This window comes from Eublepharis macularius, chromosome 4, assembly GCF_028583425.1.
Source record: "Eublepharis macularius isolate TG4126 chromosome 4, MPM_Emac_v1.0, whole genome shotgun sequence".
Lineage (NCBI taxonomy): Eukaryota > Metazoa > Chordata > Lepidosauria > Squamata > Eublepharidae > Eublepharis > Eublepharis macularius.
In genome coordinates, this window is record NC_072793.1 from 167,651,560 (window position 1) to 167,670,655 (window position 19,096).

The following is a 19,096-nucleotide window of genomic DNA, read 5'->3' on the forward strand; positions in this document are numbered from 1 at the left end:
CTACCACCTGAATGATGGCAACCCTTCAGGCACAAGAACCGCAGCTTTGGAACAACTTTCCTCTATGCAGCGTGGTCTCTAGAAGCAAGCCACTACTTTAAGGGAGATTTTGGATTGCGTTTTTAAAAACGAGAAGAAACATATCTAAACCACATTACATCAGATGTTTTGTTTAAAGACCAAAGGGGACGGGATTAATAAACACGATTACATAAATATAATCACAGTACAATAAAATAAACTGATCTGAGTTAAAGCCGTTTGTTACCAGTCTTATTCCAGCTTCCCTTTTTCTGATTCTCGCTCCCCGCACCCAGTTAGTTACTTCCCACAACTCACTGCCCGCAACCTCACCTTTCTTAAAGACCTGCAGAAACCTCCTCCACGACGCCGGCTTAAGCGATCAAAAACCAGGAAGTGAGGAAACCGCTGGTTTACTCGGCTTTCCTAAAATTACCAGACCGTTCTAGGAAAAGATCTCAGTTGCCTTAACTCTTGCGGTGCCAACCCAGAGAGTTACACCTTTTCTAAAGCCCTTTCCCTTTACTAAAGCCTTCTTCCTGAACTGTTGGGTTAGAATAGTTTTTTATTGTTTTTACTTTATATGGCTATTTTATATTATTTTAACAATATTTTTGGGAACTGCTTTGAGAGACTTTTAATCTAAGAGTGTGGGTAAAAACCTACCAAATAATAAACAAATATCAATAGAAATATGATACTCAGAATTCTAGTTAGTTATAAATGGTGTCTGGCAAGGGGTAATCACATCCCGGTACATTCAATACTACTACTAATGGATTCTGCCTGATATTACAAAATAATCTGAGACTTGTTATTTTGAATGTGAATACATAGCACAGTTTAGGGGGGGCTATTGGGCTTTTAACCCCTACCATTTCCTCTTACCTGGATAGCCCAGGTTAGCCTGATCCCATCAGATCTCAGAAGGTAGGCAAGACTGACCCTAGTTAATACATGGATGGGAGACCACCAAGGAAGTCCAGGGTCTCTAGACAGAGGCAAGGAGTGGCAAACCTCTTCTGTCTTTTACTTTGAAAACCTATGGGGCTGCCATAACCTGGGTGTCACTTAATGGCATAAAAAGGTTTAAGAATGCATTTTAGGCCCCCCCCCCAAAGTACAGCAAATGCTTGACTCCCCCCTCCAACAACTAAGGATTCCAATCCTCACCTGCTTGTAAATATCTTGTGCTGGAATCAAAATCTGCAGTGTTCTTTGGTTCTCCAAAGGTGCAGGAGAAGTTTAATTCAGGAATTTCTAGAACATAGACAGAGGGTTCCTGGAATAGTAAAGAGCACATTTTAATTTTTCTTAAAAGCTTTATGTGCAGTTCACATTCAGTACTTCAACAGCCCACTACCCCGGTTCCCCTGCACTTCAGAGTTCACTGATGAAAACAGCTCTTGGGAATCTGGAGAAATTTCCAGCAGCTCCTGCCCTAAAAAGGGGAGGGCAGGCAGGCGTTGCCTCCTCCTGCATGACTGATCCCAACTGGGTGAAGATGGGGGGGGGGAGACATTGCCACCTGTTCTGCTCCTGATCCCAGACAGGTGCAAGTCATATCTCCACCATGAAAGGGGCTACTTACTTTTGAAAAAAGCGAAGCCTGGAAATTCAGAGAATCTGCTGCACATACTGTTATAACGTTATATCACAAGCTGCTCCTCACAGCACTATGGAGCAAAGGCTCAGATGCTCTCCTAAAGCCCACTTGTGAGTGAGACAGGATTACTGCATCATCCGCACATAACAGGGTATGAATTGCTCAGGTTTAACATGGTATCAATATAATGATAATCAATTGCCATTAAAAAACCCCTTAAAAGTCCTAGTTGTGCAAGGCAGTGTGTGCGCTTATTTGTGGTGGACTAGGCTTGCCAACTCCAGTTGGGGCCCCCAAGATCTCCCAGAATAACAACGAATCTCTGGACAACAGAAATAATCCACCTAGAAAAAATGGCAGCTTTGGAGGATAGACTCTATGGATAGACCCTGCTGAGGTTGCTCCCCTTCCCCCAAACCCTCCCTCCCTGCGCTCTACCCCCAAATCTTCAGCAATTTCACAATTCGGAGATGGCAATGCTATGGGGGGGGGGGTGAGCTGGGGCTGGAAACTGCTGGTATCCCTAATATATAGAAGCCCTGTTGCCCCTGCACTGCGCTGTTCCCATGATGGCCACTAGGAAAGATAGGTTCAATCCCCCTGTGCAAATAGATCCCGAGGAGCTGGCCATGTTATTCAGTAGTAGCAAAATCGAAGAGTCCAGGAGGACCCTCATATCTACCCAGGAAATACAATTACAGGACCCAGTGGCATCTCTGGCTCTTACAGCTGCTCCTCCTCCAACGTGATATGTGCCCTCATGTGCCAACAATGTCCATCTGCTCTGTACAAAAGAATAAATGGACACAGATCTGACATTAAAAATGGCAACATCCAGAAACCAGTGGGAGAACACTTCAGTCTACCAGGACGTTCCATCAAGGACTTAAAGGTCACTGTAGTTCAACAGAAACATTTCAAAAACAAAATCCAATGGGAAGCTGCTGAATTGGAATTCATATGTAAATTTGATTCAGTCAGGCTTGGATTGAATAGAGACTATGAATGGTTATTTCATTATCAGAAGTAACTGATTTCATTATCAGAAGCAAACTGATTCCATTACGAGAAGCTACTGATTGCATCTACTCCCCACCTCCCCTCCCCACCTATATATCTGACCAGTTTCTTCTTACCCTCCATGCATCTGACGAAGAGAACTGTGATTCTCGAAAGCTTATGCTACAGTAAAGTTGGTTAGTCTTAAAGGTGCTACTGGACTCTTTTCGCTTGTGCAAATATTCTGTCTCTATGCGATGCGGCAACAATTCTGAGCAAATATTTAACCTCCGTGCCAGGAAAAATTTTCCTAGCCGATTTTTATATAGCAAGCCTCTGCTAAACACAATGGTAAGCAGAATGGCAGGTAAATTGCAGATTTAAAAAAAAAAAAACATTGATTCGGCTATGTCTCCGTCTCTTTTGGAATCCTGGGAAATGTAGTTTTGTAACTGAAAAAGACCGTAGAGTGGAAGTAAGGCAAGAGAGCCTCCACTTTTATTTCCTGTTCCCATCATAGAGATAGAAAAAGACTAGAGTTACACACGGCCCCCCTGGCTTCCGGTTTTGTTTGAAAACTCCATAGATCTTTTCTTAGAGTGGTAAGTGCGCGCGATGTGCTTTGCATGCAAGTCGGGTTGCCTGAAATCGACCTCCCTCTGCCCTGCCCTGCAAAACGGGAGAGAGGCATAGGGGGAACCAAGCGCAGCAAGGTGGCGGAGAGAAGCAACGGTGATCCGGAAGGTTTCCAGTTTAGATCTTGCCTCTGCCACTCACTGAATGGCTTCGTGTAAGCCATTTTCTCTTTCAGCCCCCTCTCTGCAATATGTAGGGGATAATAACATTGGCCCACATTGCAAGGCTGTTGTGAGGATTGGAGCGCAATAACGAACTCTAAAAGTGGTATGCGAATGGGAAGGGTTTATGGTTGTATCCTCGGACTTCTTAAATAAAGGGCCAAGGAAGATTGCTTGTGCAACAGCTGGTTGCAGAATTCCTTGCACCTCCCAATGGGTCTGAAGGTGGCCTGTTTATTATTTATTCAGAGCCCCGGTCCCTTTGTGCGATGTGGGTATAACAACGTGCCCTTCCCTGACGAGGGTTTTCGGGAGCAAAGCTCAACACACCCATACCATCTACTGCAATCCACAATTTAATTTAATGTATTAGATTTATATTCCGCCCTCCCTACACCAGCAGGTTCAGGGAGGATACGAGGCGGTTGTTTGTACACACACATACACCCCGCACCTTTACGATAGATGAATAATACCCCAGACTACCATGCAAGGTTGTGGTAAGCCGTTGCTCCTCAGCTTAACCTCACTTCTCTGCTCTTGGTGGGGAAGGGAAGATGAAATGAGATTGTACCTTCACATTTGCCCATCAGATTGTCATGTGTGCTGTTCAACCCGCCCCTGCCTTCCTCATGAGAGAAATAAGGTCAACCTTAAAGGGGTCAACTCGAGCAATTCTGAATTGTGCTTTATATAAGGCAAATGACCACCACCCACCCTGCGCCTTTTGGTTTTGAATGGCTGCACAGAAAGATGGAGGGAGGGAGGCAAAGGGCCAACACCCTTTCAGCCCCAAATATAGACATGAAGGGGTGTATAAGGTAGCCAGTGTCCAGGTGTGGACCAAGATCCGGAATTACCACTGATCTCCAAGCGACTGAGGTCAGTTCTGCTAAAGAAAATGGCAGCTTCAGAGGGTGGGCTCTACGGCACCACATCCCACCCCCAGATTCCCTCCTGCACAAGCACTTCAGGGTTTTCCCAGTCTGGAGTTGGCACCCTTAAGGGAGTGTCTCTGCAGTTGCACACCGAGTGAACCCTGAAAGAGGGCTGACATGCCTCCCTCTCCCCCTCAAAACCCTTTGGGTTCACCACTCCTTCCTATCTTGCATCTGAAAGGAATATGAGGTCTGCATTTAGGCTGTTTCTCCTCCCCTCCTTCTGGTGTAAGCTGTTTGGGTAGGGAGCTGTCTTGTGGGTCTCTCACAATGTACAATGCACTGTACACTGGCATGACTTTGTGCAACACCTTAAATTTATCTCAGAGAGACTGCAAGGGAATGAGATTCTCCTTTGGGATTTGATTTGGTTTTGGATAGACTTGGGGTATTTTTTGTGTCTCGGTGAAAGAAAAAAGAACAAGCAACATGGATCGAATGCAGAGAACATGCTATAATGTGACCAGCAATAAAGTCAGGCTAATTTCTTGCGTGCATCTTACAGAAGATATAGGCAAGAACAGGTCTTACCATTCTGGCTTGAAAAATCTGCTTTCTACCATTCTGTTTCTTAAAATTTTGCAACATCCATTCTGATTAAGGTTGTGCAGCATTTTGGCAATTTGGTTGGTCCGAAGAAAAGATATATGGATTTCAGTCTTGTTTTTTGATTTGCGTGGTCCAATACGGCTGTATAGCTTTTTTAACAACTGTGAAATTCCAGAGAGGGTCACTCAAACAGCGTCTGGGGCTTCTCTGGTGTGATTTTTCTGCATACCCAAATGGAGAAACATCTCATGATTGCTGACCACTGATTACTGGACCTGCAGTGTCGCTGAATCACGATCAAACTTAAATTGATTAAAGAGTGTCAGCATTCTGCATTTTACCCACTGCTTCAACACGGGTCTTAGTGCCTCCTTGTCCATCTGCAAAATGGGTGTAATAAGTCAGCTTTGCCCTGTTTTTATAAGTCAGCAATGGTTAGTACTTGGATAGGACACCACCAAGTACCAAGAGTTGCTATGTAGAGGGAGAGAATGGCAAACCACCTTGCTCATCTCTTGCCTTGAAAACCCTGAGGGTTTGCTATAAGTCAACTGCAGCTTGACAGCACTTAATTGTTGGATTATGATCTTAAGAACGTTTCTTAAGTCCCAGTGTTCAGAGGTACACCCTCTCTGTGTCCGTTGCTAATTCATCAGCTCTTGACAGTCATCTAGGCAATAACTTGTGTTTGTTGGGCCCCTTTTGAGAGAGGAGGAGAAAAGGCTAGATATAACTATTGTAAGATTTAAATGTCTGTACTCCAAAGGTTCACTCACTCCTTATAGATGGAGGTATTGCTAAGAGACAACCTCTGAACAAAATGGCTGTCCATAGATGGAATTGCTCCTAGAGCCAGTTTAGTGGTGTAGAGTAGTGGTGAAGAGCATGGGACTCTAATCTGGAGAGCCGGGTTTGATTCCCCACTTCTCCACTTGAATCCAGCTGGGTGACCTTGGGCTAGTCATGGCTCTCTGGAGCTCTCTCAGCCCCACCCACCTCACAGGGTGTTTTGTTGTGGGGGATAATAGTGACATACTTTGTAAACCGCTCTGAGTGGGCATTAAGTTGTCCTGAAGGGCGGTGTATAAATTGAATGTTATTATTATTATGTTAAGTGGAATGTACAATGGAGTTATCTGAAAATGTTCTTTTTATGAGAGTTGCCTTTCCATTCTTTCCTGACTCTTTCAGAAAAAAAGGATAGCTTGCCTAGGCTTCCTATTGAATTCATGACTGAGGTGGGATTTGAACTTGGGACTTCATGGTTCGGCCTCTTGGGACTTCATGGCTTGAACCACTTAATGGTTTATACAAGATGTATTTGATGAAGGGAGCTTTGGCTCTTGAAGGCTTATACTCTGAAAAAAAATAGGTCTTCAAAGTGCTGCTGGACTCATATTTTGCTACTCTGTAATAATGCATGTTTGAAATGGTCTATTCTGTATTTTAATTATGGTGTCTTTCTTTAGCCTTTTCAGGAATCCTCCTTGTAAATCAGAAACATCTCTTGAGGAATGGCCTTGGGATATTGGTAGCTTTTGTCTTGGCGAAGAAAGAATAGCAGGGATCAACCCCTCGAACCTCAAGGCTGGGTCATCCTCTTTTGGGAGGGTATGTAAGACAAGTCAGTAAGGCAGTTTGCGAGGATTTCTGTCAGGAATCGACTTGACAGGAAAACCACCACTTGGTCTCTAGTTCTGGATTTGTGGGGATACAGCCAGGAGTGACTGTGATAAAGGAGCAAATGTCAGCAGGCCCAGAACGAGAAGAGGAAACCGAAGGAGCAGCAATCCAAATAGTTAATCCTGAAGATATGGCAGAGCAGCCCAGATGGAGAACGTGGCGAGAGGGCAGAGAGGAGCCCCGCTGGGAAGCCCAGTGGCAGGAATTCTTGGGGGGGATGGATTCCCCTCATGTGGAGTGGAGGAAGGAGTCCAGCCCCTGGGAGGATGCCAAGTCTTTCTTGGCCTCCTTTGAGCAAGTGGCCATAGCCTGTCAGTGGCCCAGGGAAGAATGGGTGGCCCGGCTTCTGCCAGCACTGAGTGGAGAAGTCCAGCAAGCCTTTAGCAGCCTGGAAGCCAGAGACAGGGAGGATTATGGGAAAGTGAAGGTAGCCATCTTGCGTGGGGAAGCCAACCGCATGGAAACGCTGCGCCAGCACTTCCGGCAGTTCCGCTTGAGGGAGGTGGAAGACCCGCGCCGGATTTACAGCCAGCTGCAGGAGCTTTGTTGCCGGTGGCTGAGGCCAGAGAGGCACTCGAAGGAGCAGATCCTGGAGTTACTGATCCTGGAGCAGTTCCTGGCCATCCTGCCACCGGAGCTGCAGAGCTGGATCAGAGCTGGAGAACCGGACACTTGTGCCCAGGCCGTGGCCCTGGTGGAGGATTTCCTCATGAGCCAGCAAGAGGCTGAAGCAGAGAAATGGCAGGTGAGTCCCCAAATGAATAAAACAGAGAATGTGTTGGAAAAGCTGGACTCCAGTCACTGAAGGCAAAGGGAACGAAACCAGAAGAGGCTCAGGTTCATACTTGGCTGAGTCTTGAGATGGAGGAACTTCCACATCTGTAGTGCAGTCATACAGAATAGCCATGCTTGCCCCATAATAACATCTTGTAATTGTTTTAAATATTTGTAGAAAATTTTTAGAAAATCTTGTATTATTTTTAGCACTTTTACAGAAGGAGACCAGTTGCCAAATAATTAATAACTCTGATTTGTTTACTGTTACCAATCAACCACAGTGTTTAATACTTATTGGCAGCTGTTGGTCCTTAATAACATTTTGTTCATAATGATTCCAAAATTTGTTTAATACAATTTATTTTCTATGATTGTACTAGCCCCCCCAAAATCCGTTTTGTTTAGGAGAAAATTGAAATAATTATTGTCTTATCAGATTGTACATTAAGAACATGAAGGCCACAATTCTAAGGACATTTTCCTGTGAGTAAGCAACACTGAATAACATGGAATTTACTTCTGAGTAGACATTATTATTATTTTAATTAGAGAAGGCATGCTTCTGTATCATGTACAGTGTTAACACATACAGTGTACTATTTAGCACTGCAAATTTTTAAAAAGTTTTCTTAATGATTCAAAAAATAAATTAATTTTGTAAAGATTTTAAAACAGATGCCATCAACATTATAGGAAAGAAGGAAAGTTTTTATTATCTGGATTTGAAAAATAGTCTGTTCTCCACACACCTGGCATTATTTGCCAACAACAGGAAAATCCACAAGCCCTGCTTACCAGAGATTGATTGGTTGATTATTGATTTGCATTGTTTATACCTCATGCTTTTCTCCAGCGGTGATCCAAAGTGGCTTATATCATTCTCCTTCATTTTACCCGCACAACTACCCTGTGATGTAGGTTAGGCTGAAAGTGTGTGACTGGCCCAACATCACCCAGTGAACTTCCCTGGCAGAGTGCAGCCTCAGTCCTGGGTCTCCTAGATCCTGGTCCGACACCCTAACCACTACACCACACCGACCAGTGGAGTTGAGTGTACATAGCACAAGCAATATTTTGTTAGTTTTGAAGGTGCTGCTGGGCTTGTCTTTTGTTTTACAGCACAAGCAGTGATCCCTTTTTCCAGCTGTTTCCAATTCTTGAGGGGTGGATCCCTAAACCAGTGATACCCAGTGGCTCAGGAGCCCTATGTAGCTCTTTGAGATGTCACCTGTGGCTCTTTCCAGCACTATTCCTCAATGTAGCAACTGCCTCATGCTTAGGGTTACCATTCCGCCGCCGGGGAACCCCTGCTCCCAGCCTTCCGCCCCCTGCGCCTGTTTACTTGGCTGGTGAGGGGGGGGCATGCTCCTGCACTCACAGCAGGCCAGTTTGGGGGAGAATTGTGCCCTGTAGGGCCTGATCTGGCCCTTGGGGAGTGCAGGAGCACTCCTGGCTGGCCTTTGACCCCCCACGCAATGACATCACGCCTGGAAGTGACATCACCACACAAGCTGGAAGCAAAAGCATGCGTGCGTAGCGGCAAGGTGAGTGTCAGGCTGCCAGTCTCCCACCAGGGGAGTAAAGGGACCTGGCAAATCCTTGGTTTGGGCTCCAGGGAACCTGGCAACCCTACCTATGCTTCAGGAAAGAGGGCACGGCCTTTGTCTGGTGGGGATCGTGGCTTTCCCACCTTGAAACAGCCACTGTCAGAGGAATGGGAAAGCTGCAAGGCTCCCTGAGTTGCAGTCCTCATGCTAGGGATGGAAATAAATGTGGCTCTCCACTAGCCACGGAGTAAGTACCACTGCCCCAGGGTTTGTTCCCAGCCTAACATTGTCGTATTAAGGGCTATAATTAAATTTAGGAGGTACAATGTAACATGGATCTTTTCAGTGATGCATTGCCATAGTACAGTACAATCCTAACTGGAGTTACACCCTTCTAAGCCCACTGAAATCACTGTACACAACTATTCACTGTAGAAAAAAAATCTATCTCCATCTAATTCATATCATTAAGCAATCAATAATAATACCCTTCTAAATACTACCATCAAGTTCCTATCTCTTAATCAGAGTCAGCAGGTTCTAATAGTGATTTTTAATGTTTATCTCTATGGAGTAGGCTCCAACCATCTCTTCCATTCAATTTCGCCAGGTCCCTTCCTCCCTACAGCCCCGCCCATCGCAGATCCCATGATCCCCCAGCATAGCACTTCTGGATGACCAAAGGGGACCACTCCTCCCTCTTTCTGGTTGGATCCCATCATGGATCCATCTTTTACTCTTGGTAGGTTACCTAGATCAACACTGTCATCCAAAGAGGGGTATAAATGAAGTGGGGTAGGTGGGGTTTAAATGAAGTATGTAACAAACAGAAAAACCAGAGATGCAGCTTTAACCGGTAGGTAGATGGAGGGAGCTAAACCTGTTGGAATCCTGCCTGATGCATCCATCTGCCATGTTCCAAGAAGCAGTAATGTCTCACACTCCTTGACTCAGTCTTTGCAATGATGTCACTTCCCTTAGCCTCCAGATGACTGCATGAGAACCAGTGTGCAGCTGTGACCTTTTGTTGTCAAAAATACTTCCCTTGGATTATAAATAAAAAGGACTAGGACTTGGGGTAGGGGCAAGCAGGCCACGGGAATCACAGCCGTGCCCCCTCTGTTCTAAGTTGCATTGTTCTCTTTTTCTGGGGTTTCCGCAGAAGGTCTGCTTGGGTTCCCCAGACGTAGAAGAGGAGTCCTCCGATGCTGCGCCGAGAGAGATCTATGAAGTTGCCAAGCAGAATGGGGAGGCAGAGAGCAGTTTGTTGGGTAAGGATTTGTGGTGTTGTTTGGTCCTCTGCCTCATTTGTGTTTGTGGAATGGTTCTGAGTTGGCAACCCTGTCTGGTGACCAAGTGTAAATGAAAGCCAAAGTTCTTGTACTGTTAATAGTTGGTTGGAAGAGGGAAATTTGGCAGAAGTGGGGAATAAAAAGCTGCACCTGCCAAAATTCTCTCCTTTTGAAACATTTCTCTCTCCGGCCATTTTTAACATCAACTAATGGGTAGGATTTTTTCATAAGAATTTATTTCACATGACCCTTATTTGTCTTGAAAGTGTACACACTTTCTCCAACGGAAATACCCTTCGGCTTAGGGAGATCTGAAGTGAAAAATGTTATCAGAAGGCCTTTTGAAGAAGTAAAGAGGCTGTTAGCAAGAGTTTACTCAAATGCTGTGTGTTGAATGGATATGGAGAGAGGTACAAAGGAAGACTGCGGGGACCCCTGTCCCTTTTAAAACCGATTTGAAAGAGGTCATTCTAGCTGATGCCGCTTGTCATGTAGAGGACCAGAAACCTGAAATAGCTGAAATTCCGTCTTCTGTGACTCTCTGGCCTCTTTTTGAATCTGGAAAAAAGTGAAGACTCCAGTAGCACCTTTAAGAATAACCAACTTATTTGTAACATAAGCTTTCGAGAACCACAGCTCTCTTAGTCAGACGCATGGAGCATGGTTTTTGAATCTGGTAATACTAGAGGTACCAGGGATCTCAGAAGAGCAGCTTATGTGTTGCCCATTCAGGGCTCACTGGTTTTTTTCCAGATTTTCCCTGAGCTGCTTTGGCTTCACTGGGAATTCCCTTTGCCAGACAGCTCCTCAGTTCAGAACCTAAGAGGGTAGAGCAGAACCACCTGGAATTTCTCTGTTCTTTTGTCCATGTTGAGGGGGTTCTTTGCAGAGCTACATGGGTCGGCTGACATAGACTAATACAGAGCAGTCCTGAACAAGATCTAAGAGAGAAAATATTTTTCGATAGAGTTATTGTGTCAATTTTGACCTCAAACTGCTTTGGTTTTTGCCCAGCTTCTACATGTTCTCTTGATAGGATTGCTAGCTCACACTTGGGAAATACCTGGAGATTTGGGGGTGGAGTCTGGAGAGGGTAGAGTTTGGGGGGGGGGGAGAGACCTTACTAGGGTATAATGCCATTTATTATTAATCTACTCTCCAAAGCAACCATTTTCTTCGGGAGATCTGACCTCTGTCAGTTGAAGATCAGTTATAATTCTGGGAGATCTCCAACTTCTACCTGGAGGCTGGCAACCCTATTTCTTGAGCCATTACTTTTCGTCTCACATTTTTCCTAGGGGGGGGGGGGTCTAGTTCTTCTGTTTCCACTTTTACTACTCCTAAATCTTCTTCTAGCAGATTAGTTGGAGCCACATTTGTTCCCATGTGTAATGTTCCCTGTTGTTTTGTTTGTTCCTCTCACTTCCAGCCCATTTTTCTCTGACTGAGCCCTGACTAAACCTCTGGCAATTTTTTGGGGCAAGAGTACAAAAGAAGACAGGCTCCTGGGCCTTGCAGAAGAGAAGAGAGAATTTTGACAGGGGCAAATTTTCCCAACGCTGTATGACAAGCTGCCTCAGCCAAAATTCCTTCCTGAGCACACCTGTTCAAGAGGGAGAAAGCCTGTCCTGTTTTGCATTGGCTCAAACAACAGATGGAGAGATTTCCCCCTTCTAAATCCTCCTTTCCATTCATTGTAGGCAGAGGAACCAATTGCCTGGATCGCTCTAGTCCATCGCTTTCTCCGGAAGTACAGGAAGTGGCCGGAACCGAGCAGACAGAGGTAGGTGACATTCCAGAGGGCCAGTTTGCGATGGGCAAGGAGAGGGCAACTGCATGAGCCAGACACTGTCCGAATCATCCCTATGGTCAGCCTTGATTTTCTGATACCTGTTCGGTTTTTGCTTTTGATAGGGGAAGTTGGAATTTGAAGGCAGACGTACACTGGAGTTGCTTTCTTGAGGGTTTCAGCCCCTGTAGAAATTAAATGCCTGTAAATGTGCACAACCACACAGGTGAAATCTTGGCAAGGTTAATTTTGAGTTACCAGTTGTGTATCTGATAAAGGGATTTTCTTACAGCTGCATAGATTCTAGCCAAATTCCTTTTGGCTGTCTATCTGACCAAACTTTTGCTTCTACTGAAGAAGTGAGCTGTGACTCATGAAAGCTCATACCCCAACTCAAATTTTGTTAGTCTTATAGGTGCTACTGGACTCTTGCTCTTTCCTTTGCTTCTGAAAGGCATGCTGGGATGAGTCTTGGCTGCCTCCCTCCCTCTTTCCCTGGCCTCAAGAGTATCTGGATATTGTGGTTTTGATTCCCCGGTACTCCCTTTATTGTCTTTCTAATGTATCCCTCTTGATATGCAAAAAGATAACAAGAGGTGCCATAAGGGTGTCAAGTGCAACACTTAGACTATAGTGCCTGTCAATCCTTTAGTATAGTGAATAGATACGTTTCATAGAATCATAGAGTTGGAAGGGGCCATACATACCATCTAGTCCAACCCCCTGCCTAGTGCAGGATCAGCCTAAAGCATCTCTGACAAGTATTCATCCAGCCTTTTCTTGAAAACTGTCAGTGAAGGGGAGCTCACCACCTCCCTAGGCAGCTGATTCCACTTTTGAACTACTCTGACCGTGAAAAAGTTCTTCCTAATATCCAGCTGGTACCTTTGTGCATGTAATTTAAGCCCATTGTTTTGGGTCCTACCCTCTGCTGCCAACTGGAACAGCTCCCTGCCCTCCTCCAAATGACAGCCTTTCAAATACTTAAAGAGAGCAATCATGTCCCCCCTCAATCTCCTCTTCTCCAAACTAAACATTCCCAAGGCCCTCAGCCTTTCCTCGTAGGGCTCAGTCTCCATCCTTATCCTCCTGATCATCCTCAACTTCCATTTTTGTGGAAGTAACTTGATATTCTAAATAGCTTTTTGATGGCTTGTTGGCATGCCCTGGGTGGCATGCATGGTCAGGTATATCTGCTGTGCATCAGTTTATTTGGGTCTTTTTACCCTAATAAACTTTTTTACTTTGCCCATATTCCTGCCTTGGGCAATTTGGGTGCTGGGTCTTGTTTTGGGTCCTCCCTCCATTGGGATTCTGGTGAGTCCCCTCTCAGTATTCAGAAGGCAATTGTGTGGGTTCCCCCACCCCAGTGTATCCTCAATCATGGAACACACACAGTCTAGGATGTGCTGTTGGAGAGTAAACCCGTTCAGGAGCCACAGAAGAAGAGTCTTTTGCCATGGGATGTGTGTGTGTGTGTATCCTTGATGGGGGACTACAGGCCTTGCATGTACAGAAAATTCTCTTTGCTTTCATCTCTGTTAATGGTGAGGGGTGTAGGATAAAGGGAAGAGACCATATTTGTATGTATTATGCCATTTTCCGTTAGTTAACTAAGGTCCCGTCTCTGGGTTTCTGTGTCTGAATGTGAAACGGGGAGACGTAGGTTCAAATCCTAATTCTGCCAGTGAAACTCATTGGGTGATCTCGAGCCAGTCTCTCTCTCTCTCTCTCTCAGCCAACCTCCCTCACAGGGTTGTTGTGAAGATGAAATGGAGAAGGAGTGAATTATGCCTTCCCCCTCTGAACTCCTTGGGTGTAAGGTGGGATAACATCAATAGAGTTATATTTTCCTCTGTCGTGCATGTTCACCTGAAGGTGATTTTAACTCATCACTGGTGATCAGAGAATGGACTTTTAATATACGCTGAGTGCAGGTTTGTTATAATTACCTTTTTGCATGTTGTATGTCCAGGAGAAGGAAGGATGCTAACAGAATGATTGGTTTACCCTGTTGTTTAATTGTAAATGTATAGGTGGAATGGGAATTGTAAATCCCTTAATTGCTTTTGAAATTAAAGGACAGGCTTTTGCAGCTGTTCCTTAATGCTGTTTGTCCTGCAGTGGGCTCTGTCAGCTAGGGATGCCTCTCTCTTTCCAGGAACTGATGAACCTCAAGGAGACAGGCGTGGCTGTGCATGTAATTGAGCAGAGCCCAGCAGAGCTTGGCCCAAGGACCATGTTTTGGCAAGTCCTGCGGGAAGATGGAGAAAATGTCGATTCCTTGGGTAAGGATCTCTTCCTGCTCAGGTACAGTCAATCCAGGAAACATTTCTGTATATGCTAGCATTGGAAATGGTTACGCACATAGCTTTCACTTATATGCGTAGGATGTCACAGATATGCCTGCCAAAAGGTGAGATGGTATTTTACTGGAATGGGTTAGCTGAGTGTCAACTCTTACTTCAAAGAGGTCTGAGGGGAAGATAGGAATTGTCGCAATGGCTTTCACAAAGGCACTGTCGTCTCCCAAGAGCAGTGATATTTCCTAGCATAGTTCTGAGTGGGTGCTCTCTCTTCCAGATTCCTCAAATGTAGACCAATGAATGGTTGCTAGATTCTTTGTCATGTATTATATATCATTCTTATCCATTAGAAATGGAAAAATCCACAAATATTTTGAGTGCCCCAAACCACTGGAAATAATTCAGCTTTTCTTTCCACACTCAAGAGGGACTTTTAGTTCCCAAACCTGACCTCCTTTCTGATCCAGAAAAAGAGGAAGTGATGTTCATCCCATTTCCAGAGGAAGGAGATAGACTCACAGGCAGACCTTCAGGTAAGGAGCTCAAGAAGTTGGTTTGATAAGCCTAGCTTCCCTCAAAGAGACCGTTCACATCTCTCTCATCTGTCCCAGAAGTATATACACAGTCTTCTAATTTTCCCATGGCTAAAATGAGCAGAATGAACGTGAACAGAAGGAAAAACAGTTTCTATGCAGATAGTTTCAGGTAGGTAACTGTGTTGGCCTGCAATAGAACAGCAGGACTTGAGTCCAATGGCACTTCAGAGACCAACAAGATTTTCAGGGTGTTGTTCCCCTGCTTAGGGAAGCCTACCCAGCCTCAACTACAGTCCTGGCCTTTCCCTGCTCTGTGGAATGGCTCCTGAAGAGGTGAGTGAAGCATGGAACACTTTTTCATTTGCCAGGGTTTTTCATGGAGTGTAGGCTACAGGTATTTGAGGGGAAAGAGGTCATTGAGGGGGTTTATTGTGCCTTGTATGTTTTAAAATTTCATTGGTAAGCTGCCCTGGGCCATAAAGGAAGGGTGAGATGAATGTATTTTAATAAAGTAGTAAAGGAGGAGGTGGTAGCTGTTTTGAAAAGATGAGAACATGCATCTGACAAAGATAACTATGGTTGTCGAAGGCTTTCACGGACAGAGAACGATGGTTGTTGTGGGTTTTCCGGGCTGCATAGCTGTGGTCTTGGCATTGTCGTTCCTGACATTTCACCAGCAGCTGTGACTGGCATCTTCAGAGGTGTAGCACCAAAAGACAGAGATCTCTCAGTGTCACAGTTTCAGTGACACTGAGAGATCTCTGTCTTTTGGTGCTACACCTCTGAAGATGCCAGCCACAGCTGCTGGCGAAACGTCAGGAACTATAATGCCAAGACCATGGCAATACAGCCCGGAAAACCCACAACAACCATAACTATGGTTCTCGAAAGCTTATGCTACTGTAAAGGTGGTTAGTCTTAAAGGTGCTACTGGACTCTTCTATTTTGCTACTACAGACTAACACAGCTAACTCCTCTGGTTTTGAAAAGAGATAGCCAGAACATGAACAAATCTCTTCCCACTGTCTCTGCAGGCGGCAGGAAAGGTATTAAGCTTAAGGTGAAGAATTCACAGTGCGGCGAAACCGAACCAGAGGAAACGGTGCTGGATTTAACCCAGGAGTTGGCGACGACAGAGGAGATTCAAGAGCAAAGATACACATTCAAAAGGCTGCCCGGAAGAAAGTTCACGAAAGGAAAGAATGAACCCAGTGACTTTGCAGGAATTCACACGGCTGCCGATAGTGAAACTGCACTGCGTGAGGGTTCTAACCTGCCCTTGGCGTCCAAATATGGGAGACGATACCACTACAAATCAGGACTTGTTATGATCCACCCTGGAGAGAACTCCTACGAGTGCCCTGTGTGGGGGGGAGAATTCCAGCAAAAACCGTACCTTCCTAATGAGCAGAGAAGCTGTCCGGGAGTTGGTTTCTCTGAAGGCTGGAGGAATTTGCACCAGGGAGATGCACTGTTTCGGCATCCAAGCGCCTATACAGTGGAGAACACCTACGAGTGCTCAGAATGTGGGAAAAACTTATCTTGTAGAAGAACACTTAAGGCTCATAAAAGAATCCACACTGGAGAGAGACCCTATGAATGTTCCTATTGTGGGAAATTCTTCAGCCACAGCATGAATTTGAAGCGGCATCAGAAACTTCACACTGGTGAGAGCCTTTATGAATGCCCCGACTGCGGCAAAAACTTTTACCGGCGAGATAAATTCATCGAGCATCAGAGGATTCATACAGGGGAGAAACCTTATGGGTGTCTTCAGTGTGGGAAAAGCTTTAGCCACAGGGGCACACTGGTTAGCCACCAGAGAATCCATATAGGACATTGACAGAGCTTAGACTGTAAAAGTTAATTTTTCGTCAGAAACTCTCCAATAGAAAATCTCACTGGTATGCTCCTGAGACTCCAAGATGTAGAAAAGGCTTTTTTAAAAAAAATCAGCACATGTCATTCTGACACCACAAGAATTTTTGGCAGATGTGAACAAAGACCAGAGAATCACATGGGAGAAACACAAGAATTGCCACCCTCAGTTGGATTAAAATGCTCATTTAATCCAGTGTGGCTGCCCCAATAAATTGAATGGTGGCATGAAGGAGAAGGCTGTCCCCTTTTGCTTGTCTTTAGAATCTGATATGTAAGGGTAAACTGCCTTTGGACAGGGAGGTTCTGCTTATCTGCTGAGCTAATAGCTGCTGATAGGACTACCCTTCAGGGACCATTGACACAAATTCCAGCCTACTCTATAAAATTCTTTATTGTGCAAACCAATATCTTGAGTTTCTTTAGACTCAGCCAATGATCAGTTTCATTGGGTGTCACTGATCCATCCAAGGGAGAAAATCTGCTCATTTCTCCACCCTGTTCATAATTGTATAATGCTGCATTGTTGCTTTCTCTCTCCAGGACACACACATGCAGAGTTGTCATCTTTTCTTTCTAACAGTAAAAGCCCCCAAAGTTTCAGCTTTTCCTTGTAGGAAAGTGCTCCAAAGGGGGTTGCCAACAGGCCTGGAAAACCTGTCCTGACCCTTGGATCGAGGATTCATGTGTGAAATGGACCGCTGAAACTTTTCATGGCATGAAGGTAAACAAAATCATCTGATAAACAAGCCCATTAAGCCTTTGATAAAGGGGACAGAACTTTTTTTCTGATCCAAGCAGTTGGCAACTCTATCTCTAACCCTTCCACCATTTTGATTGCTGTTTTCAACACTTTGTCTAACTCTGTAAAGAGGAAAGAGTTTCATCTTGAGCCTCTAGTGGTGTGCCTGATCCTATGCTAGGATCAGGGAGAGAAAAGAACAGTTGCTACTCATCCTGCTGATCATTACAGGCAGACCTGATCTATTTACACATATGCTAATAAAACTGTAATAACAGCATGGGTTAAGTATATATCTTCAAACCAAGGCTTCACTTCATGCATCTGTCGAGTCAGGCTGTAGCCCCTGAAAGTGCAGACAATACTGAATTTATCATTCTCAAAGGCCCCATTGTCTAACTGCTTCAGTTTCTTTGATTTTCTTGCAACAGATCCATCCAGCTTGCCCATTCAAAGGTGCTCTTGAACAATCTACCCTGTACCAGGGGTAAATTCAGACTGCACAGTTCTGATTGAGGTGGGGGGTGGAAGTTTTTTGCACTGCCATTTTTGGGAGTACCAGCTGCTGCTGCTGACATGCAGCCTACCACTCCATTCTGCAACGTTTGATACTTCCCTCTAGCCAAGGGAAGCTTTCTTGAACTTCTTCCAGCAGAAGAGCTGCTTAAGTTGGCAGAAAATTGCATGAAGGCATTAAATTTTGCTGAGCAACAGGCTGCTGTGTTTTCTAAAAGCAAAACATCATGTGGTGGGAAAGGGGGATGCCTCAGTCCAAGTTGCAGGCAGGCTTCTGTTTCTTCCTTGAGCTGGGCAGAGTAGGAGTAGATTTCCACCCGAAATCTCCAGGAATTTTCCAACCTGGAGCTGGCAGCCCTACTTTCTGAGGCCTCTTCTTCTCCTCCTTTGCCGTGCCTGGCAGCCCCCCCTTGCTGTTCCCCCTCAGTCCCAGTTGCCATAGATGCCAGGTGGCAAAGGGCCAGCATATTCCTGGAGCCCAGGGGCAGTCTTAGCCGCAGGGCATCCAGGGCAGCTATCCGAAGTCCCACATTGGGGGCACCCTGCAAGCCCTCAGTGCCCTACAGCCAGCTGCCCTAGCTCCTGCTGCCACCACTGACGGATCCCTCATATTGTCTGAGACAAGCAGTATGGGAGGGAGGCAAACGGCTGCAGGCCAGTGCCCCACCAACCACCCTATATCAGATTGCCCTCCCACCCCCACCTGAGTGATTCTGGGACCCCATCCTTGTTTCTCCTGGGACCCCAGACTCATGAAAAACGTTCCTGCTGGAGCCCTCAGACTGCATAGAGGCAGGAATTCTCTTCTGGCCATCTACATGCTCAGGAGAATTATGACCCATTGAAGTTATGCCTGTCAGGCAACAGTTATGGCAGTTTTAAAATAAAGAGCTTTCTAGTCTCCCCATCTGTAATTTCTAGGGGATTTGGCAAGAAAGAATAAAAGAGGCACAGCAGTATCCCCTTGGAGGCTAACATGTTGTGCCAAAATGAAGCTTTGGGCCACTCTCCTTAAATGTCAGTTGCCCCACGATGGCAGCCACGAGAGGAACGCCATTTTGCCTCTGGCCAGATGGCCATGGAGTGCCATGTAGGGTGGTATTATTTAGTCTTCTGGGCT

The 19,096-nt window shown here is 45.4% G+C and overlaps 1 protein-coding gene and 1 pseudogene across 1 annotated transcript; one reads left to right on the plus strand and one right to left on the minus strand.

The window, feature by feature from the left end:
* LOC129327782 (zinc finger protein 420-like) overlaps positions 1-405 on the minus strand; it is a 60,504-nt pseudogene extending 60,099 nt beyond the window's left edge.
* A 2,748-nt stretch (positions 406-3,153) lies between these two features.
* On the plus strand, positions 3,154-17,730 carry LOC129327144 (zinc finger protein 397-like). The gene is made up of 7 exons (XM_054975614.1): positions 3,154-3,228; positions 6,380-7,338; positions 10,080-10,188; positions 11,910-11,992; positions 14,160-14,286; positions 14,730-14,837; positions 15,875-17,730. The coding sequence occupies exons 2-7, from the start codon at positions 6,655-6,657 to the stop codon at positions 16,681-16,683; spliced, it is 1,920 nt and encodes a 639-aa protein (XP_054831589.1). The 5' UTR covers positions 3,154-3,228; positions 6,380-6,654; the 3' UTR covers positions 16,684-17,730.
* Positions 17,731-19,096: the final 1,366 nt, after the last annotated feature.